The following is a 23467-nucleotide window of genomic DNA, read 5'->3' as shown; positions in this document are numbered from 1 at the left end:
GTGTTTATAAGGATGTAGGGAATGAAGGCTTTCTTCCCCTCTTGGTAGAAGTATTAACTGTTATGGTCTTTTTAGAGGGTAATTTGATACTATGTAATCAAATTCAGAATGCATAGAAGGTATGTATAAGGATTGTTCATGGTGGTGAATAGTTGGAAACAATTTATCTTAGGGACGCAATTAAAATGTTTTGTAGTATAGCTGAGCTATTTAAAGGAAGAAGGTAGAGGTATTTTACTGATTCAGAAAGCACTCCAAGACATTATTAAGTGAAAAAAGTACATAGCAAACATAGGTAGCATGATGTAACATACTTTTTAAAAAACTTTTTCTATTTATATGCGAATCTGTACACATACATAGATGCATGGGAAAAGATGTGTAGGAAGATACACAGAAAACTGTTAGCAGTGGTTTCTTCTGAGGGTGGTAGTAGGATTTGGGGGCCAGGGGTTAAAACATACTTTTCCTTTTTATTCTGTGTTCTATGGGTCTCTGTTCTTCTATATTGTTTGCATTGTTTAAGAATGTTAATATATAGCTCCATGACTATCTTAACAAAAAAAAGGAAAGAAAAGCTTTTAAGTGAAACTGATTTGGTATCATTCCTGGAATATGGTAACAGATTTATTGTTGGTTAATCATCACACATTCAGAAAGAAATTATCTTCATAAGCTTTAGTAACTGGAAAAATTATTTCTTATTATGCTGACATCTTGTGGCCAAACACAATACAGTTATGTTATTAGGACAGTTTACCTTACCAAGGTGCTTAAAATATTTTTTGAGATTAAGTGACATATAACATTGTGTAAGTTTAAGGTCTGCACAGTGATTACCATCATAGCATTAGCTAATAACTCAACCATGCCACATAATTATTATTTCTTTTTTGTGGTGAGAACATTTAAGACCTAACGCTTAGAGCAACTTTCAAGTGTCAATAACTGTAAACATTAGATTCCCAGAACTTACTCATCTTATCACCCACATCTCTGTATTTCCCCTGTTGCCCAGTCCCTGGTAGCCACCACCCTACTATTTATGAGAGTTTGGCTTAGACCCCACATAGTGGATTATTTCATACCCAAATTGTCTTTCTCTGTTTGACTTATTGCACTTAGAACAATGTCCTCAAGGTCCATCCATACTGTCGCAAATGGCAGGGTTTCCCTCTTTCTCATGACTGTAAAATTCTGCATTTTATGTATATACCATGTGTTCATCCATTCATCTGTTGACACACCCTTAGGTTGTCTCCATAGCTTGGCTATTGTGAATAATGCTGCAGTGAGCATGGGAGTGCAGACATCTCTTTGAATCCTGTCTTCATTTTCTTTGGACATATACCCAGAAATAGGATTGCTGGGTCATATGGTATTTCTATTTTTTATTTTTTAAAGATCCTCCAACTGTTCTCCATAGTGGCTGCACCAGTTTACATTCCCACCGACAATGTACAGTGTCCCCTTTTCTCCACATCCTTACCAACACTTGTTATTCTTGTGTTTTTTATGCTAGCCATTCTAGCAGGTGTGCAGTGGTATCTCATTGTGATACTGATTTGTATTTCTTTAATGATTAGTGATGTTGAGCACAAAGGTCTTTAAAATAGTTTCCTTTCAACAGACAATTGAGCACTTAAGCAGTGTTTTTCCAAAAGCTATAGATGACCTTCACTTAACTATACTAGTGGAGTGAACCTAGCACCAATACCTTAAATAGTGTTTTATGCTTTAACTTTAGAGTGTACTATAGAGATAAGTATAAAGAAACAATTATAAATCACAGCGAACATATTACCAGAGATTTTCCCCATCAGCAATTTGGTCTTTTGCTAACTGGTCATTTTTGTTACATGTTCATTCATTTATACATTCATTCAATAAATATTTATTGACCGTCTATTACATACCAAGTATTGTTTTATAAACAGATATAATGATGAACCAAAGCTTTGTCCTTCTAGACCTTACATTCTGATGGGTAAGATAAGGAGAATGTGGTGTTAGATGAGAAATTAAATGTATTACATTTAGATGGAGATTAGATGGAGAAATTAAAAAGAAATGTGATCAAGTGCCTTCTTGCAGCCCAAAGTCGTTTCCCAAGAGCAATGGCAAGTGGGAGAAGGGGTGTGGTATCTTGAAAAATTTGGCTTAATGAACCAAAAAGAAAAAAAGAAAGATGTATCTAAACAAGAGATGAAAACAGTTTGAATCAGAGTAGTTTTCATCAGAAGGGAGAGAAGTGAGTGAATCCCAGAAATGTATAGGGTGTAAAACCTGCAGGCTTCGGTGGTAAATTGGATACGGGAGGGAGGGAGAAGGAGACAGCAGGGATGACTGAGATTCCTGGTTTGCACACTGGGGTAATGGTGTCTCTCACTGAGGTAACACTGGAGGCAGATCGGATTGGTAGGGAAGATAATTAGTTGAATCCCGGACGTTTGAAGTGCCTTTGAAATATATGCACGAGAAAATGCTCTCTTGGCCCTATGCTATCAGATGCTGCTGAAAGGCCAGTAAGATGAAGACTGAAAAATCTTCTTGATGTAACAACATAGGTAAAGTCACTCGAGCACATGCTGTTCGAGAGGAACGACGACCTGTATGCCAGAGACCGGAGTGGGTTAGAGCGGGAGGGGGTGAACGGAGGTGGTCAGTCAGCCTGTGCACAGCGGGGCTTGTGGAGAGGAGAGCGGGCGAGGAGACACGGGAAGGTGATGGGTACTGAGTGAAGGCTTCGTTTTGTATTTAATAGAGAGATTTGAGCATGTTTAAAAGCCAAGGAGGAGGGATTAAGTTAGGGAAGAAAAAATATATAGGAGAAAGAAATATAATTAAGAATGTAAAGCTTCTGAGAAGGTACAGGGATGGGATCCAACACACAGTCTTAGAGATTGTAAACATTTTCATTTCTTTTTAAAAAAAAAATCTCAGATTTTAATGACTACTTAAAATAGTATGTATATTAATATGTAAATGTTTGAATATTCTGTGAATTTATAGTTAAAAGCAAATGCTGAAAGTAGGAAACCTACCAAATTCTGCTCGCCGCCATGCATTGTCCTCTGTAGCACCCCAGTACATTGAGCCCCCTACACACTAAGTCCACTTACTCGTCTAATCAGCAACTCAGAGCTGGTGACTCACGGTTCATTCCACTCTTGTCCCAATCATTCCCATTTCGTTACGTGGCGCTGTCGGTCGATGGAGGCAGAACCCGAGTCACCCTTGGTTCTTGTCTCTCCCTTACTTCCTGTACATATGGCAGCCTTCCTGAACCGCCAGTAAGAGATGAGTATTTGGAAGTCACCAGCTTAAGCATTAGAAAACAAAGAGAGTAGATGAACTCTAAGAGGGTGTGTAGATAGAGCCTTGATGATTACTCATAATTAACAGGAGGAAGGCAAGGCATTAGAAAACATTTCCAGTGGTAACTTTGAAAACTGAAATTTAATATGAAATAAGACCTGAGCCATCAAATACTAATCAGTTTGATAGTAACATTATTAAATGCCAAATACCAGAATTTAAAAAGGCATGATTTATTTTAAATGATTATAAAAACAGATTTTATGAAGTGCTCTCTTTTAAAACTTAACAAATGCCAGTTAAAATAATTCATGTTTATAGCTTTTATGATATATGCATCTTAAAATACAAGCTTGCAGCAGAAATGTGCTTTTGAGGACCCTCTTTAATACTTTAAATTTTTAGCCATTTTAAAAATTATTTACATTTTCAAATAAAAATAATAAAAAACAAGGGATTAAGAGGTACAAACTTCCAGTTATAAAATACGTCACAAGAATTTAAAAGTTCAAAATAATAAAAGGCAAATGACATTGTTGATTTATCCATATTAATAATTACAAAAATTAAGTAGTGCTATTAGTTGTATAAATCATGTTTTGTACCTTTATAAATTATCAAGAATTAGCCTTAATAATAATCTGGAGTCTTGGTGTTATTTAGCCACCTGGATTATTGTTGAATTCAGCATTATCAATCACACACATGCGATATTTTTTTAATTAGCTGCCTAATTAGATTTTGGAGAAATTTTTAGTGATCGAGAGATAGCATAAAAATTTTTTATAAATGATAACCCCTCTTAAGAGTGTCGAAGGCAGTTTGAGTTGTTTGTATTGATTTAAGAAGGAAGAGTAGTTTATGATTCTCACAGTTCTGCACAGAGTAAATCGAACTACTATTCTGGGACTGCAGAGCTATTCAGCGAGGAAGCTTTGAACAGTTGTTATAATTGTACCTACGAGTGCTGATATTTTATTCCAGATCTAATAGTCTATAGTAGATGCACTCCGGTGATAAATGAATGAGATGGAAACCTATATATTAGTAGTTAAATAAATAACATTCTGTTTATCATTATTTTCTGGTCAAATCTTCCCTAATTTTTCTTTCAATTTTCTTCACTCCCTTGTGTAGAGTAATTACTTGGTCCTCATGGCAGAACTGTTCTGGTGGTTTGAAGTTGTAAAGCCATCATTTGTACAGCCTCGAGTCGTGCATCCACAAGGCGGTAACCAGTCTTTTTAATTTTGAGTGTTCTGTAAACAAAACGAGTCCGTATAACCTCACCTGGTTATTCTCTTGGAAGGAAGCCTATTGTTTCGTGTCCAGATATTAGCCTTCATAAATTCTGAATTTTTTAATATTTAAAGCCACTAAATTCTCTATGTGTGACAGATGATGTAGAGAAAAAGAAAATGGAGAAAAACTGTATTTGAAGCCTTATGTTGTGGAACTTTGAGCTTTAACTGCCCACTCTCTTCTCTTTGCACCTTTCCCCTGTCCCTACTGTTACTCCCTGTTAGATTCTGAGTTCCTAACACTGTTACCCAGAATCCACTCAAATTATGGTGACACAGCTTTAATCTGTAATTTGAATTAGCCATAAAAAGGTTTGTATATATTTCTAAGCCTAGTGGGCTTGGTGATAATATTACAATATCATGATATATTATTGATTGCACATGAGAAAACTAGTAAGAAATAAAGAGGTTACTAAAAAGAGCCCTAGAAATAAAGAACAAAAAACTTTCCTGCATTTTCTCTAAAGCAAAACAAATTTCCATTGGCTTCCTTTATAAATCCTGAGGTTTATTTCTGTAGGGAAAATGATCCTAAATTTTAAGCTTAGTCCCACTGAAGAATATTCTTCCTGCATAACTGTGGGACCAGTCCTTCCTGCTGCCTGTGGCCACCCTGCCCAGTGGAAACAGGAGTATTGTGCATCCCAACTACTTAGCTGCTCCTGTTGGTTCCAAATCTTGCTGGTTTCCTCACTATTACCCTTATTTCTCTCCATCCCTACTGTTCTTCCCCCCCCAAAAAAACTGAAGAAGAGAAAGAGATCAGACAGGAAGAAAAAATACAGAGTGAAGGGAGGCATACACTTCCATGAGTAGAATGAGCCTACCTGGGCCCACTGCATCTCAGGCAAAATTCCGTAGAATATGCGGTAATGAGTATTTAAATCTGTTCCATCTCTAAAGTGCTTAAGGCATATTCTGAAATATTGAATATTGAGCCATTATATAACAAAGAATAGCAATAAAGAAGTTGAGATTTTTCCCTAAAACCATTAAGTAAAGGCATATGTCTTTAGTAATTATCATAACCAATATTTGCACAACTTTTACAATTAATATAAAATTTTCACATGTACTATTTTCTGTGATTTCATCTGTGAAAGCCACTACCCAGAATTATTCAACAGATGTTACATTAGGCCTCAGAGCCACAAAGTAAATTGAGTCTTCCCCCAGCGTTATTTACAAATATGTAAACTAAGCAGTGGTTTTAGTTATGAATTAAATTCTGTCTTTGATTACCAAAATACTAACTGTTTCATAAAGAAGTGAAGATAGCCATATGTAACATAAGTTATATGAAAGCTTTGGTGAAATTAGACATATTTATTTTTAATATCTGTATTTAGTTTATGTCAGGCCTTCCCCCCTGCCCCCTCCAGTGAGCCTTAATCGAGTTTTTAAACCAGAACATTCTTGTTCAAGAAGAGTGTAAAGAAAATTTTACCTTTTGAAAATCATTTCGAAAGAAAACTTTAAATATGCTGTGATTTTTTTTTCTATGAGTAATAAAGGAAATTGGGATCAAATTTAAGCATCTGTTTATAGTCCAGAATTCTTGAAATAGTGTTGGAAACATGCTAGATATGTAATTCTTAGGTTTTTATCTTTTATTGTAGCTGAATCTGTGGACGATATGCCTTCAGTTCCTGTCTCGAATGCTGCCACAACAAACGTGCTTGACAGTTCCTGTAGTCCTGACTTCACTTCAAGGTAGATTCCAGAGTGGCTCCATTTTCACTGTGTCCTTTCTGTTTACTAATGAAATCAAGAGAAAATTGTATTGTATTAGACTTATTAAAATTTCAGTTGGACTTCGGACTAAGTAAGTTTTAACTAACTTACCCTGTTAAAGTCTATTTTAACTTAAATATAATGGAAATTTATACTGAAATTCATGTTTCATAATAGGATTTTATGAATCACACTGAGAAGTGGAAGAATATTCTAGGGTCTAAAAAACCAGCCTAAGCTCGAACTTGTTGCATAACTTGTTTACAGTTGAGAACTGCTTAGGTAATAGGTAACTCTTAGGCCTCAGGGGGGAGATATTTAAATTCTACTTGGATTTTTAATTTTTCGTAGGATTTTTTAAATCTTTGAGGCAATTTTCCCTGCTATTTTGTTTGTTGGTTACTTTAACTATAGAGTAATCTCAATAGGATATTTATGGTGATACTGAATCTCTAAGGCTTTAGTTCTTAATATCAGGAACTGAATTTAAAACAAAGTAAAAATTTAATATCAAGATAACCCTGACCCAAGTATACAATAGAGACATTAGTTTAAAAATGTTTTCCAGCAGATCCTGTAGTTTTTCATGTGTATTTATTAGAATCTAAAATTTATATTGATTTTGGACTCCCTAATCTGATTTCTTCAAGTTTAAAATCGATGTATTTTGTGGTTTTTTTAGAAGTTCAAGCAGATCCATTAAAAATGAGTAAGAAATTGAAAGTACTTGCTGTGAGTTCTTGACTTTACATGAAAATGTGAACTTGGGCTGAGGTGTCCCCCACTCCTCACATTTAGGAAGCTTCTCTTTCAAGCACTTGCTAAGGAGCATGAAACCGGGGGTGACACGCCTGGTGGTGCTCTCACTGCCATCCGGCTCCCCTTGGCAATTCCTGGTGTCTGTGGAGCATTTCCTTTCCTTACCCTCTGATTTGCTGCTATGCATTTTCTTACTACTTCTGGTAAATTTTCTATTCCATAAGCACAGAGAGATTAATTTAGAATATTACTGATCTAGGAGCTTCTCTCTGTTTCTCTCATGGGAAACTTTTTTCTATTTACTTCCTCAGCACTTTCCTGAGTTGTCTACATAATGACATTTACTTCCTTGAAAATTTAGGAAACACCCAGTGTTCTGGGCTGTAACTCTTACACTGTCAAACCACTAAAAACTCTGAAACTGTCTACTTGAAATGTAGATTATTCTGTAATTCTTACTTCTAGGAACCTGAGTGGACAATCTTCCACATTTCTGACACTGGAAAATGTTGTGAAGTCCTTTGGGAGACTCTTCTCTGTCTCTCAGACACCTGAATGGCTACCTTTTCCCATTTTTCCTAGTAGAACAATTTCTGTAACCCAGGTGGATCTCTAAACTCTTTTCCTTGTGCAGCCACCAGTCCTGGGACCCCAGTGGTCCTCTCATTCCCATAGGCATCTGTGTGGCGCATGGTGGTTCTCCCATTGTAGGACTTTTAAGGTAGGAGTCAGGAATTTCTGCTTCTCCTGAGAATAACGCAGTCACACCTACCGGTGATGTTACACCTGAATAATGACCTTATGAGGGGAAGAAGCAAAGCCTCCGGACACAAGCCTCCTGGCCTACTCGGGCGTCACCCCAGGCCGCAGCCCTCTGTGCAGACATGGGAGTAAAGCGATCAGGAGGAATTCACAACACTAGCCATTATCTGGGAAGAAGAAGAATGTGAATATATTTTAATGACTAACCTGCATGTATTCAGGATTACCCTCCTGTCACAGGTGTGAGGGAAGTGAAGACTGGAAATGGGTTTAGAAGGAGGGATAATAGAAGCGCACATGATGGGGAGCAGTGTGAGCCCTCTGACAAATGACCGCAGATGCAGTGGGGGGAGGTTCCATGTGCAGTTCAGGGGGAAGGGCACGCAAAAGCAGACAGCATTTTCTTGGACAGAGCACAGCCACAGTTTTTTCAGGGATGTTGCTTTTAGAAAAGCTCACTAATTAAGCTTTCGTTCCATCGAATGCATCATCAGTGTTTACTGTGAATTCTTTGGTTGACTGGCTCATTGTCTCAGTTTACATTGACTGAAAGGTACTGTCGTTGACAGAGCTGAAGGGGCTGCTACGCGCATCCCGCTGCCCAAGTTGCTCTCAGCCCACCGCGGGCGGGGATGCTTAGCTTCTTCACTTGGCTACACGGCAGGCCATGAGGCCCAACCCCACACAGAGAAATCAAATTCTGGCCAAATGTCATTAGAATTTGAAAAACAGACTATCTAATCTCCTGCATTAATTGGAATAGGGTGGAGTTAAATGAGAGGAAAGTTTCATATCTCACGGGCATCTCCCAGGTATAGCTCACTGTATTAATCTTAGTGCAACTGTTAAGAGATGTACAGACAGATGTCCACAAAGAGCAAGGCTGCCAGCATCTTCTAACAAGGTTTTTATTACACCGGTGGTTTTTAGAGATTTCAGTTTGACCAAAATATGTCAAACTGACAACTTGCATTTAACTTCTTTGTTTCTCAGTTTTTCTCTTTGTAAAATGAAAAAATGTGCCGTATCTTGCTCTTGCAAGGACATTGAGACGTATATGAAAGTATTTCAGGCTTTTTGGCTAGAAGACATCAAGTACATAGATATCTATATAATCATAGCTGCTCTTTGGTTAAACAATATTTTATGCTCTCTTTTTTTTTATTAAGATGGAAAATCAGAGGTGATAGTGTTGTTTCTGATTTCAGCCATTCTGTGTAAAATTTATATTAAAGAGCTAAAACATAACAATATATATATATATTTTTTTTACATTGCAGTGGGGAAGGAGCCATATTTACACACACTCATCATCATTTGCCTTCTAGACATTCACGTCCCCAGGTTCATTCTTCAGCCTCAGGTAATATATTTGAAAAAGCTTAGGAAATGCTATTTAAATAGGTTAACTGGGAAATGATTGAGAATAATTACAAGTAAAGAAAACTATCCAATCCTTTTTCTGAAATTGTTACATACATACTAAATCTGTTTTTCTGTGCTTGCTTTTCTTAAAATAATCTGTTTCTCCATATGTACCTACTTACTCTTTAGTGTAGTTAATGAATCCTCAAATCTGTAAAATCTGTTAAATTGCTATGTTAAATTTTTTACATGGATTGACTTCTTTTTTGAATTTGAAGGTGGAATTAGACGGTCTTCATCTATGTCTTATGTTGATGGCTTCATAGGGACATGGCCCAAAGAGAAAAGGTAAACAGAGAGTTACTTTCAATATATTCACATTATCAAACAATGCTCATTTTCTCTTTCTTTATTTTAATTGTCAGCCAGCTTACAATAGACTTTCAGGTAGTACCTAGATTTGAATAGGGAAACATAGGCAGATGTCAGGTCAAAGGAGCCAGATGTAAAAGGCAGACTGAGAGCCCGGCCGTCCCTGGAGGGCAGCGTGGTCGTGAGAAATGGAGGAAGCAAGGAAGTATGATCTCAAATATACTGGAATTGTTCAGTAATATAAAAAGTTTCCTTTCTGGGATTATTTAAGGATTTTCTCTTTAAATTTTTTTTAGATCATCAGTTCATGGAGTTTCATTTGATATTTCTTTTGATAAAGAAAATACTGTACAGAAACCCATGCCAAACCGAGGAATCACTCGTTCTATTAGCAATGAAGGACTCACTCTGAACAACAATTGTGTATCTAAAAACATTCGGAAAAATCTGTCCTTCAAACCAGTAAATGGAGAAGAGGAAGCAGAAGGCATCGAGGAGGAGCTGACTGTGGGCTCTCGCGGCGACTTCAGACCCTATGTGCCCCTGAATACGAACGAACTGAACTCTAATGCGAATACTCATTACAAGCTTCCCAATGGAGCTTTACAAAACAGGGTGTTTCTGGATGAGTTTGGCAATCAGATCGAGACACCCAGCATTGAAGAAGCATTGCAGATAATTCATGATACCGAAAAATCTCCCCATACACCCCAGCTAGACCCAATGGCTAATGGCTTCTTTCTTCATAGCCAGGAAATGAGTATCCTGAATTCAAATATCAAGCTAAATCAAGCTAGTCCTGATAACATGACTGATACAAAAGGTGCCTTGAGTCCCATCACTGACAACACTGAAGTAGACACTGGAATTCACGTTCCTTCAGAAGATATTCCTGAAACTATGGATGAAGATTCTTCTTTGAGAGATTATACTGTAAGCTTGGACTCTGACATGGACGATGCATCCAAGTTTCTTCCGGATTACGATCTGCATAGCACCAACCCCAGGGAGGCTTTGAGCCCCTGTCCCAGCACTGTGAGCACCAAGTCTCAGCCGGGTAGCAGTGCGTCCTCTAGTTCTGGGGTTAAGATGACCAGCTTTGCCGAACAGAAATTCAGGAAACTGAATCATACTGATGGAAAGAGCAGTGGAAGCAGCTCTCAGAAAACTACACCAGAGGGCTCTGAACTTAATATTCCTCACATGGTGTCCTGGGCCCAAATTCCAGAAGAAACAGGCCTTCCACAAGGACGGGACACGACCCAGCTGTTGGCCTCAGAGATGGTCCATCTTAGGATGAAACTGGAAGAAAAGAGGCGTGCTATTGAAGCCCAGAAAAAGAAAATGGAAGCTGCTTTTACTAAGCAGAGGCAGAAGATGGGAAGGACAGCATTCCTTACTGTCGTGAAAAAGAAAGGGGATGGGATTTCCCCTCTTCGAGAGGAAGCAGCTGGTGCAGAAGATGAGAAAGTATACACTGAACGGGCAAAAGAAAAGGAGTCACAGAAAGCTAACGGACAGAGGAGCCAGTCTCTGGCAGATCTGAAAGAGAGCGTGGAGAGTCCTCAGGCCAGGTGGCTGAAGTCCCCAGCAGCGCCTGCTGACCCTGAGAAGCAGTGGCACCTCACAAGCCCCTCAGAAGAAACTCTAAATGAAGGGGAGATTTTAGAGTACACAAAATCCATTGAAAAGCTGAATTCGTCTCTGCATTTCCTACAGCAAGAAATGCAGCGCTTGTCCCTTCAGCAGGAGATGTTAATGCAGATGCGAGAGCAGCAGTCCTGGGTGATCTCACCACCCCAGCCCTCTCCCCAGAAGCAGATTCGAGATTTTAGGCCTAGGCAGGCGGGCCCGTCACCGGCCCTTGCACCCTTCTCATCGGACTCCCCTCGTCCTGCTCACCCTTCCCCACAGTCTTTGAACAGGAAGAGCACATCTTTTTCTGTTAAAAATCAAAGGACTCCCAGGCCAAATGAATTAAAAATAACACCGTTGAATCGAACACTGACACCCCCTCGGTCTGTGGATAGTCTTCCTCGGCTACGGAGGTTTTCACCCAGTCAGGTTCCCATTCAGACAAGGTCATTTGTATGTTTTGGGGATGATGGGGAACTTCAGTCAAAGGAACCCAAGCCGAAGGAGGAAGCTAGAAAGGAGGAATTAGAACCCAAAGGGGCTTTGGAACAGCATATACATAATCCAGAAGAAAAGGGGGTCAAGCCTCTCGAGTCCACAGTTTCTGAAGTCCTGTCACAGCCGGTCACAGAGACTGTATGTCTGACACCAAATGAGGACCAGTTGAGCCAACCCACAGAACCTCCTAAGCTTGTTTTCCCACCGACTGCTCCTAAAAACGTGAATCTGATTGAAGTTTCCCTCTCAGATTTGAAACCCCCTGAAAAGGCTGATGTATCTGCTGAAAAATATGATGGAGAAAGTGATAAAGAACAATTAGATGATGACCAGAAAGTATGCTGTGGATTCTTTTTTAAGGTAACACTCGTTGGCATAGTTTTAGGCATCTCTGTTAGTTGGGTTTGCTTTTTAGGTGATAGGCTGCTTCTGGTCAGTCTTTTTTGTTACAAGTCTGCCGTTAATCCTAAAGTATATATTTGGCACATTGTGATTTCCAGAACAGTCCTCCTTCCATCACAGTCATGGTACATGTTTAGAGATGCTGTTTTTGCTCCTGTACCTCTCACTTTCTCAAAAGCCTTGTAAAAGTTAAGCTGTTCAGACTTCTTCAGAGTTACTCAGTTGCCCATTTGTAAAGAGCTCATACTTGGCATTGTGTGTAACTATATTTTAGTTTTTTTAATAATCTTGAACACCTTCCCTTGTATGCTTTGTTTTTTTAAAATATTTTTTAATACCTGGCCAGACAGAATCTTACAAGGTAGAACATTTAAAAACATACATAGTTGGAACCGTTGTCACTGGATTAGCTTTAGAAGTGCTGGCTGAAGGTCTCCATCTAGCGCATGTCTTCTAATCTCAGTATTGGTAGTGGCTGTAATATTTAAGCAATACTGTTGCCAACAAACACAAAAATTGAACAGTATCACCTCTTGATGACGAAGATACTAGGAAAACAAGAAAAGCCTAGTAGTATTTTTTAAATTTTCTCCTAATTATCACCCATTTTCTCAATCTTTCTATTTATATTTTCCAAATTACCTATAGGGAAGAATATGTGTTTTTTTAATAACCAGAAACATATGTAGGTGTTATTCATGTTTCTTTTTTAAATTACGGGACTATAGTAGATCATCTTGGATCTGTATAGCTCCGCAGTTTCGCATAAAGGTAGAAAAGGCAACCCTCAAGAGCAACGATTTATAATTTAAGATTTTAAATTGAAATACACAGCAGTCCTACAGGAGTAAGAACCCAGAATACTGAAGTGATCGCAACTGCTAGTTTTACTTTTGATCATTTAATATTGGAAATTTGTAATTTATTTTGAAGTTGATCTTAGGGTGATTGCCCTTTAGGACATTCCTAATGTTTAGAAATTTGAATGTGAGTCATGTTTTGTCTCTTGACCATGTAAAACTACCATTAAAAAAGAAATAGTATGCTACTATGGACACAGTATAGTTTACTGTTTAATTTGAGAAACCCTTGTTACCTCATTGTACCTCGCAGAGAAAGGAAAACAGGAGAAAAATCCCTTAGCATAGAACAGACAGTATACATCTGTATCTTCATTCCCATCCATTCCGTAGCTTCCCTGCCCCAGTGCTATATAAAGGATAACCCTTATAGTGGCTATAGCTTCTTAACTGGGCTTCCTCCCTCTGCTCATGCCATTCCATCCTTCATTCTGCTACTTGAGATCAGTGTTTCAAGAGCTTAATTCCAGTTGGGTCCTTTTCTAGTCAGAAATCTTAGAGTTGCCTTTTGAATAAAGTTCAAACCCCTTGGCATAATATTGGGGACTTTCACAGACTAACCCAAGCCTATTTGTCTATCCTTTTTCCCATAACTTCTACTTTTGACTGTTCTTTAAGAATAACTTCAAGTTGCATCTGTTTGCTCCAGCTTTCCGTAATCTCTTTAGTAGAAGTTAAGTATTTTCTCATTTGTGTCTCTCATATCCCAAGCAAACTCACAGTAGTACCTGTGACCCAGAGTTTTCAACTGTTTTGTTATGATTTGCTTATGTTGTGATTTCTGTCTTAGACTATAAAGCCCTAGAGGTACTACACCTTTTTGTCCCCAGAGCATAGTAAAGTGCCCGCAGATTGCAAAGTGTATGTAGTTGGTCAGATCCAGAGGTGCATGTTTGGACTGATTGAATGGTATCTTTGGACGTTCTCCATTCAGAGTTAATCTCTCTGAGGTTTCTGTGTAAAGCACCTTGTTCGTACCTCTTCCCCATGTGATCTTTAAGCTCCTTAATGTAAGGTGCTATATCTTTCATATTCTACTGTCTGTATGCCTGGCACTGTGTCATGAATATATTAGACAACCAGGAAATGCTTTTTGAATTAAGTATATTGCAAGGAATCGTTAAGACAATGAACCACTTCTACAGCTTGTTAAGTACCTGAATTCTGAAGGATTTTGGAAGCTCTCTGAGAACTAGGGCTGTCCGTAAGGGTTCAGGTAGAAACTAAAGCAGGTTCATGAACTGCATGTTAGATTGAAAGAACTTTAGGAGATATTACGGCCAACGTCTCTTCCAAGGAAAAATTTCGGTGTAGTTCAGAGCCCACCAAGCAAAGTGTCAGAACCTCAACTTACGAAAACTATAGTAGTGGTTTCATTTATGTGATATAACTTTGGGGAACAAATTTTTTGGTGACTTTACTTGAGTTTTCATTGATCATTTATGTTAAATACAATTTAATATAGAATGGAATGGGAATGAGTGTATGGGAAGGTATGGAATGGAATGGAAATGAAGGTACAGATGTATACTGTCTCTTCTATGCTAAATTGTACTTAACATATTTTAAATAATTTCAATTTCTCAAATTATATCTAAATTGTATTTAGTAGAGCTAAAAAAAAGCTGTGCTTTTTTCCCCTTTTTATGGTTGTTGTTTGCTAATTTCCTAAGAGCTGAAAACAAATAAATTTAAGTGCCCTTTGTTATTTGATGGAATTGTTACCACTGTAATTCATTTCTCCCTTTATAGTTTCTATATGTGATGGGGTCGGAATAAGGTTGAATAGATACTTCACATTTTCAGTTGTAAGGGTAGTCTATATAGCATGACTACAATAACTGGAAATGAGAATATTGTTATCTAACACATTTCATCTCTTTCAATGAAATCATTCTTAGGATGATCAAAAAGCAGAGAATGATATGGCGATGAAACGGGCCGCTTTGTTGGAGAAACGGCTAAGGCGGGAAAAAGAGACTCAACTGCGGAAGCAGCAGCTGGAGGCAGAGATGGAGCACAGGAAAGAGGAGACGAGGTACAGGGTCCCCAGGCCTCCCCGCCTCCCCACTCATGAGGAGCAGGCGTGTGTGGGAAACTCAGCAAGGAGGCAGTTTCTCAGAACTTTATTTTTTTTATTTTTTTTTATTTTGGTATCATTAATCTACACTTACATGAGGAACATTATGTTTACTAGACTCCCCCCATCACCATCACAACTTTTTTATTAATGGGTTTTTCAGACATTAGTGGTATATAAATAGACAACTGAATTAAGGCTGACTTTGGTTCTTTTTAGAAGTTGATTTATGTTCCCAAAATATTTTGTGATTCTATTTTTTTATCCTAAGTTTGAGGCATTTCAAAGGAAAGTTCTCCAACAGTATTAATTTAAAATGACCTCACTGGGTTTTGCACTAACACATAATTTTTTAACGTACCTATTTATTAATGGTATATTTATATACATTTTAATGACCTAAATTACCTCCGGTATATTTTAAATGAACTGTTTTTTCCCAAGGTGCTGAAATACAATAATTCTGCCTTCTCACTTCAAATGCATACTCTCCAAATGTCAGTTTTCTTCAGTACGCAGAATGAGACATTTAACCATTTGGTTTCCTAGGCGTAAAACTGAGGAAGAACGTCAGAAGAAAGAAGATGAGAGAGCACGCAGAGAATTTATTAGGCAAGAATATATGAGGCGAAAACAGCTGAAACTAATGGAAGACATGGATACAGTGATTAAACCCCGTCCTCAGATAGCAAAGCAGAAAAAACAGCGCCCAAAATCTATTCACAGAGATCATATTGAATCCCCCAAAACTCCAGTAAAAGGTCCTCCAGGTAACACAGCTTATTATGAAGAGTCTGTTCATAAAAAAACACCAGCCCGGTTTGTCATGCTAACAGACTGTGCTCTGGTATGCTAAATTGGATACACCACTTGAGATTATGCATGCTTTTTATTTGGAAAACCAAAATGAGCAAATGTAGTTTTTTTTGACTGAAGTGAGTTATGTGTGCATGCATATATTCAGTAGAACAAAAGTGAATGCTAAGAAATCCAACTTAAGTACTAACCTATTAGGGAATTCAGCCCTCAGATATCATCTCCCTGAATTATTAACTACCCTTTCCATACTTGAAAATTCATAATTTAAAGATAAACATACATATGAAGTGTGTAAGAAATACACTGGTGAAGATCAAGAGTTTGAGACCCTCCTTTAAGGGCGAAATGTTCAGAAATCCAAATTTATTATTTTTTGGAGTTGAGAGAATACTTTTTTTTTTTTTGAGAGGGCATCTCTCATATTTATTGATCAAATGGTTGTTAACAACAATAAAATTCTGTATAGGGGACTCAATGCACAATCATTAATCAACCCCAAGCCCAATTCTCGTCAGTCTCCAATCTTCTGAAGCATAACGAACAAGTTCTTAGATGGTGAACAATTCTTACATAGTGAGTAAGTTCTTACATGGTGAACAGTGCAAGGGCAGTCATCACAGAAACTTTCGGTTTTGATCACACACCATGAACTATAAATAATCAAGTCAGATATGATTATTCGTTTGATTTTTATACTTGATTTATATGTGAATCCCACATTTCTCCCTTATTATTATTATTATTTTTAATAAAATGCTGAAGTGGTAGGTAGATGCAAGATAAAGGTAGGGAACATAATTTAGTGCTGTAAGAGGGCAGATGTAGATGATCAGGTGTGAGCCTGTAGACTATGTGCTAATCCAGGCTAGACAAGGGCAGCAAAACATCCACGGATGCAGAAGATTTCTCTCAAAACAGGGGGGGTGAGGTTCTAAGCCTCACCTCTGTTGATCCCCAGTGAGAGATCCCCCATTTTTTAAAATTCAAAACGCAAACTCATTTAAAAAAATTTTTATTTTATTGAAAGTTAACACCATGGATACATTTTAGAGAATTCCATAGTTACTCTAAAACTGAGGAAAAATAAGATAACCCTGAATGTTTCAAGAGAACTCTGCCTTTTTAGTCAGTGAAATTTTTCGATACCCAGCATTGGCTGAAATTAGTAAATTAATTTTCCACCTAGGAATTAGATATGCCTAAATATATTTTCTTCTTTAATTTCTCCTGTTAATTTTATTTCTGTTAACTTTCTCATGATCTCAGTATCATGTCTCATACTACCACTTTCATTTTGGAATAAATCCTAACAGCAGTTAATTTTATTCTTAACAGTATTATTTCTTAACAGTAGGTTCATTGCTACATTTAAATAAATTGTGCATATATGCATGCAAGCATATCATGTGTGTAGATTGAGAGTGAAAACAAAAAGAAGAGAGATGACAGCTCGGTCTTCATATGCTGGTGTTGCCTGATGAACAGACTCTCTTCTAGTTGCTCCTTTTAAATTTCTAATTTTGTTTTTATTCAGGATCACGAATTTATCGTGTTTTTTCAGTCTCTAGCCTTTCTTTGGCATCACTGAACACAGGCGATAACGAGAGTGTGCATTCAGGCAAGAGGACCCCAAGGTAAATCTGTAATATGCACATGTTTCATAGAAAAGGATATTGGTCCCTGCAGTCACTTTGTATTTCATAATGATTGAATCATCACAATTGTTTCTAAGTTTTCTAATTAGGATGGTTTGGGTTTCTGTTAAAAGAAATTTATATATAAAGAGGTCAATTCATCTTGCACTGTTTTTAATCTTTTAGAATTTTAGAATTACTGACATTATGACACAGTATAAAATTTAACAGTAATTGCTAGTACAGTTGTGATAGAATCATAGTCTGTAGAAATAGAAAGTATATCATCTGTGTACTGCCATCCTCGCCAGCTTATTTCCCACCAAAATGTAAAGTTTCTCTCCCCATTAGAATAATTCCTAGGTAGGTTGCCTATGACTTAGGAAAGATCTCTTTTGTACTCTATGTCTAAGATAGAGATTAGAAACTAATAAGAGTCAGTATTTTATTACCTTATGTATAATACCAGCATTAAAAAGATGTTTCTAGTGACAGTCATCAGCCCTGAGCTCTAATCTTTTTATCACTTGCTACCTTACCAACTTTCACATATTTCACATTTAAATTCATACATCTGAGAAAGAAAAGTCAGCGCCATCCTTTTATTTTTAAGCTAGCTCTAGGTTGATCTTGGTTGGTACTCTTAAACATACCCAACTCCCAGATATTCCTTCTCTGTTTGAGACATAAAAAGATATTTTATTTACTCTTTAGATCAGAGTCTGTAGAAGGCTTCTTATCTCCAAGTCGATGTGGCAGTCGGAATGGAGAAAAAGACTGGGAGAATGCATCCACGACTTCTTCAGTGGCTTCTGGGACAGAATACACAGGTTGGTGTCTCTGCATTTTTAGGGAAACATTTTAATTTAACACCAAAGTGAGAATAGATAGAGGCTGTGCTAAAGAAAGCTTCACTGGCTCATCTCTTGGTCTAAACACAGGAGAGTGTGATCAAAAACAGGGGAGTCAGGTGGTCTCTCCCAGGCGGTCAGTCTCGGTGACACAGTTGCACTTGGTGACGGCCCAGATGAACTGGGATGCATTTCTAAACGCGTGAGCAGTACCAGGTACACCTCACACCTCTACTTCTCTCTTAAAACACTGGCCATTTCTGTTCTAGTTTGGGTTTGAAGGAGTGTTAGGGAGGCCCTGCCGGCAGTGAACAGGTCCTGAGCCCGAGGAAAGCTGGGATCAACGTCGCCCCTCTGGTCCCGGAGCTTCAGGCATCCAGAATGCTGTGTCTTTAAAAGGCATTAGGAGGCTTCAGAAGATAAGAATGCAGTGACTTTAGGAGGGCCTCTAGCCTCACGTGCCCTGCAGGCCCTTCTAGCCCTTGCGTGGGCACAGCAATTTGAATAAGAGCGAACTGAAGACCAGAATGTACGTGAAAAGGAGGTGCAGGAGGGGACAGGAGGGGATGTGCGAGCGGCCTTGAAAGGGGAGTGGAAAAGCGCAGGAAGAAGGGAGCCGGAAGAGCGGCGGGCGGCTGCCGCCTCCTGCCCTGCTGACCCCCTGGGAGAGGGAGCCCGAGAAAGCTGCAAGGTCAGAGCTGGTGGCTGCCCTGTGTGTGCCGCACTGGCTTGCTTTCCCCTCTCTGTTCTCTGGCTTTTAATACAGCCGGTCTGACAGCCTTCAGGGCCTGGGGTTGGGCAGTGCTTCCTTGTCTCTCCCTCTGCTTCTCTGCGTTCGCTCAGTCTAACAATCTTTTGCCAGGCACTGTTCCAGCCCTAAACTACGGAACTGCAGTGTTCTGCTGGACCAGCCCTACTGGCTCTTCAGCCCTTGACTGAATTCTCAGGAGTTGTGCCCTTGTAGAACCATTGGTAGCTTAGAATCAGCCATGGTAGGAGTGATTTGTACCACACTATAGGTAAATGCTGCAAATCAGGGCTAATGTTTTTTCTTCCCAAAAAACCAGTTTCTTAGCACCTGCTGAGCCGGCACAGTCCTTGCCTTCCAGGACAGTCTAGTTACTGGGAAGTAGGCAGGACGTTGTACTCTGTGCTTCCCGATTTAGGAAATAGCATGGTGAGAGCAGTACCTGATTTCCAGTACTACACCCCCAGGGCCGCCTAAGGAGGCCCAAGGAGCACCCTCAAGACGTGTCCCTGTGGGGGTCAGACAGTGTTCTGAGTGGGGTACTGCCAGAAGCTGGCTGTACTTCAAGCAACAATGCTCTCATTTCAGCAAAGCAGTATTTCTGATTTAGGAATGTTATTTTTATTATATTATTGTTTTTTAAATTTTTAATATAGGACCAAAGCTCTACAAAGAACCCAGCGCGAAATCCAACAAGCACATAATACAAAATGCTTTAGCTCATTGCTGCTTGGCTGGAAAAGTGAATGAAGGTCAGAAGAAAAAAATACTGGAGGTGAGCCATGTTTCATAAATGTAGAGAACATAATTTTCCTTTTTTTAAATGAAGCTATATTGCAAAGGAGACAGTCAGTGCCTGGCTGTTGATGCTAGAGACAGTTTGAGTAAGATCAAGATTTAGCCAATATTTTATAGCTCTGGAAGTTTCCTACAGGCTGGTAACAGCCACATGAAACTAACAGGACCTCATAGTGAGGTGTTTGCATACATTTCTAATTAAAGTGCTGCTTCTTTATAATAGGCATCTTACTTATATTTTAAATTGTCATAAAATTTGACCAAGAAATGTAAGAGTTATATAAATTTTATTCATCAAAATGTTTAAGGGTTTTTATTCTTTCTGTTTTGTTTTGTTTTCTATTCTAAAGGAAATGGAGAAGTCAGATGCCAACAACTTCTTAATCTTGTTCCGGGATTCAGGCTGCCAGTTCAGGTCTTTGTACACTTATTGCCCAGAAACTGAAGAAATTAATAAACTGACGGGGATAGGCCCTAAATCTATCACTAAAAAAATGATTGAGGGACTTTACAAATATAATTCTGACAGGAAACAGTTTAGCCACATACCTGCTAAAACTTTATCTGCCAGTGTTGACGCCATCACCATTCATAGCCATTTATGGCAGACCAAGAGACCAGTTACACCCAAGAAACTTTTGCCCACTAAAGCATAGGAGATGGGAAATATGTGCTTCAGAATATCTGTGGTAAATTTGCACTTCATCTTTCCTGCCTATAGAAAATGTTTCTAATTGCCAACAAGACTTTCATTAATTGAAACTGATCATTGAGCTCTGTTGTCATAGACAACTGAATGTAAACCACAGTATTTTGGAGTGCAGAAGATTCGCACTTAGTTGGTAAGTCCAAGCGATGAGGAAATGTTTTGATTCACAGACGGAGAAGCATGTCATTGGGTCCAGCTGCTTGGTGCTTGGTACATGGAAGCACTGAATTCTCTGGACAGAGGTGGGCTCATGGCTGAACATGGCTGAGATTACAAATTATGTGTTTTAGTTGTTGTTGTTGTTGTTGTTTTTTTAATGTGCGTGCTTGTCTTCAGATGGTTTATTTTGTTATTTTTTTCTCCTGGGGTTTATTTTAAGATTCCTTTTGTATTTTGTTTCATGTGGAGATCACAAGAGCAGGAAGTCTGCCTTCAGAAACTTGCACCTTTCTTAGGATGCTAAGAGAAACACTAGCGTTTCGTTTTACAGTAACCCTCATGTTTTAATGGTGTTAGAGCATTTGCAAGAATTATTCTGCTAAGTATTTACAGTTCTGTATTTATTATTCACTCAAGTATTAACGTTTCTCTGTTAAGTAAAAGGAGATTTGTAAAGAGCTGCTAGTAAGTTCACTTTAAACCACGCGAGCTTAACCAAGAATATGTTGCAAGAAGTTGCTGATTAAATCAGTGCTATTTTTACACCACTTCTGTCCAATTCAGAGTGATTTAGATTGTTCTTTTAACAAAAAGGCTTTCTATCTCATTTAGAGTAAGTCACTTTGTAAGCTGGCAGAAGTGAACGACACTTTGCGAGGGGTCTTTCCATCTGAAGATGTTAGACTTCCTGCCCCAAGTTCTCAAGAGGTCTTTACAGTAGTATATTTATAACTGATATAAAAATTATATTTAGAATTTTTAAACATGTACAAAGGGCTACATTTTAGTTTTAAAATATCTTCACATTATTTTACTTACATTGAGTTTTTCTTCTTTTTTACCCTTTTCAAGTGGAACAGCTTAGAGTGAGTACACACTTGAAATCCTCCACGTGATCTTTGTTCCTTTATCAGTGTACCAGAGGGTTAGCTGGGGAAAAACTTCATTCTCAGGAAAAGACTTGAATGATCCTGTGACCCTGTTATGTTTCAGTGTTGTGACAAGTGTGTAAACTAGGGGGGAGAGACAGTATCGTATCCTAAATGAGATGTGTAGTTTGTTTTCATTATGGGAAGTAGAGGCTAAAATATATACATTTCTCTAATTGAGTTGTTTAGAGAAATAACTAATATCTCATATGATGTATTTACTTATTTTAAAAAAAGAATAGGAATGAGATATCCCTGAACTGTACTTTTCTATATTATAAGGCCTGTAGGCATCAGTGCATCTGGGTTGTCAACATTTTCTCAAATGCTGTCAATATTTTACTGTAATTTATGTTCTTATATTTATGTATATTTGTTAAAACTGTAAAAAAATTTTACAGATTTTTTTCCAATACCTGTGCAAGATAAATGTGTAGCTTAAAACTATTTGTGATCTACTGTTTGCATGTAAGAGACCAGATTATGTAACTCTTCTATTTTAAGTGCATACATATTGTGTATATAATATATGAGTATTAAAAATGGGGAATTGCACATTTTACCTTTCAGGCAACAGTTTCTATTATGGTTAGAAGGAAATGATTGTCAAATACACATTTTAGATTAAGCCTAATTAAAAAAATAGTAAATGGGTGTAATCAAAACATGGTAAATAATAGTCACAGAATTAATAACCATTTTACATTACTAAATATGTTCTTTTCAGTCAGTCAAATTCCCCTTATCTGAGCAATCTTTCTCACAGTATTACTTGGCCACTGGATTTTTAAAAATTGGATGGAAGACAATGGGGGAACTATTTAAACAGGACCACCCTTTATTCTTAAATTTATGTGTGTCCAACAATGAATGTCAGTAATGTCTAAAGGTAGAATGTGAATATTGCCACAAAAATTCACTGCCCTCAGTATAATTTACTTTATTAACACAGCAGGAATATGGATTTATTTCTTTAAGTCTGCAGATTTTTTATTACAGTGCAGCTTTTTTAAAATTATGTTTTAACAATTATACAAATGAAAATTATGCCATTTCATAAACTCGAGATTTTCATCAACCATATTGAAAGACACTGGTGCTTTTCATCATTGGAGGTCAAATCATTACAACAATTATTTAGTTAAGTTTGCCAAACACTCATCATGGCTTCCAGTGCAGCCTGCCAGGTTCCGCTGTTTGACACAGCTTTGGAAAACTTTCAATTCCTCTCGGCTTTTCGATTTTGTTTCAGAATGACTGTTACATTTGTATCTGGCTGTTTAAAGCCAAAGTGAGCTTTGTAATGAAGGTTTCACAGACACTGTTGGGCGGCGTACGGCGTGTGGTGTGTTTGCCTGTCCACCCAAGAGCGTTGCTGCGGGTTTTATGACGCGTGCTGTAAAATGCTGTCACGTCTGCTATTTCCTGGTACAGTGTAGTTTTTCCCCTTCATTTGAATAAAAGCATGGCACCAAGTGACTCCTTTTGTTTCTTGAATAATATGTGGGTTTTGTAATATTATTCAAACTTGGGCAGAGTTATCTTATAGTTTTGCAATCTCTTAACCTATAAATTCAATGATTTGTATAATCATAAGAGGCAACTTTTAATAATATTAGACACTGAATACTGACTTAACGCAATGTTAAAATGTAAATTTCTGCGCTTAGCTCAATCTACATAGTGGTGTATGAATGTGTTCATCGTACATTAACTTTGTCCATATTAATT

General features: G+C 38.0%; 1 protein-coding gene across 4 annotated transcripts in view; it reads left to right on the top strand.

Moving 5' to 3' along the window:
* CAMSAP2 (calmodulin regulated spectrin associated protein family member 2) overlaps window positions 1-23215 on the top strand; it is a 101009-nt gene extending 77794 nt beyond the window's left edge. For 2 of the 4 annotated variants that reach the window (XM_073217188.1, XM_073217185.1), the window contains 11 exons: window positions 4456-4549; window positions 6242-6335; window positions 9158-9240; window positions 9521-9590; window positions 9911-12107; window positions 14911-15047; window positions 15639-15859; window positions 17443-17542; window positions 18257-18372; window positions 19798-19916; window positions 20290-23215. In XM_073217188.1, coding sequence (XP_073073289.1) covers window positions 4456-4549; window positions 6242-6335; window positions 9158-9240; window positions 9521-9590; window positions 9911-12107; window positions 14911-15047; window positions 15639-15859; window positions 17443-17542; window positions 18257-18372; window positions 19798-19916; window positions 20290-20595 — 3537 coding nt within the window. In that variant the 3' untranslated portion in view covers window positions 20596-23215. The remainder of the gene's footprint in view (window positions 1-4455; window positions 4550-6241; window positions 6336-9157; window positions 9241-9520; window positions 9591-9910; window positions 12108-14910; window positions 15048-15638; window positions 15860-17442; window positions 17543-18256; window positions 18373-19797; window positions 19917-20289) is intronic. The other 2 variants (XM_073217189.1, XM_073217187.1) reach the window with 1 other exon arrangement.
* Window positions 23216-23467: the final 252 nt, after the last annotated feature.

Source organism: Manis javanica, chromosome 11 (genome assembly GCF_040802235.1).
Source record: "Manis javanica isolate MJ-LG chromosome 11, MJ_LKY, whole genome shotgun sequence".
Lineage (NCBI taxonomy): Eukaryota > Metazoa > Chordata > Mammalia > Pholidota > Manidae > Manis > Manis javanica.
Note: the sequence above shows the minus strand (reverse complement) of the source record. Positions and strands in the feature narration are given on the sequence as shown.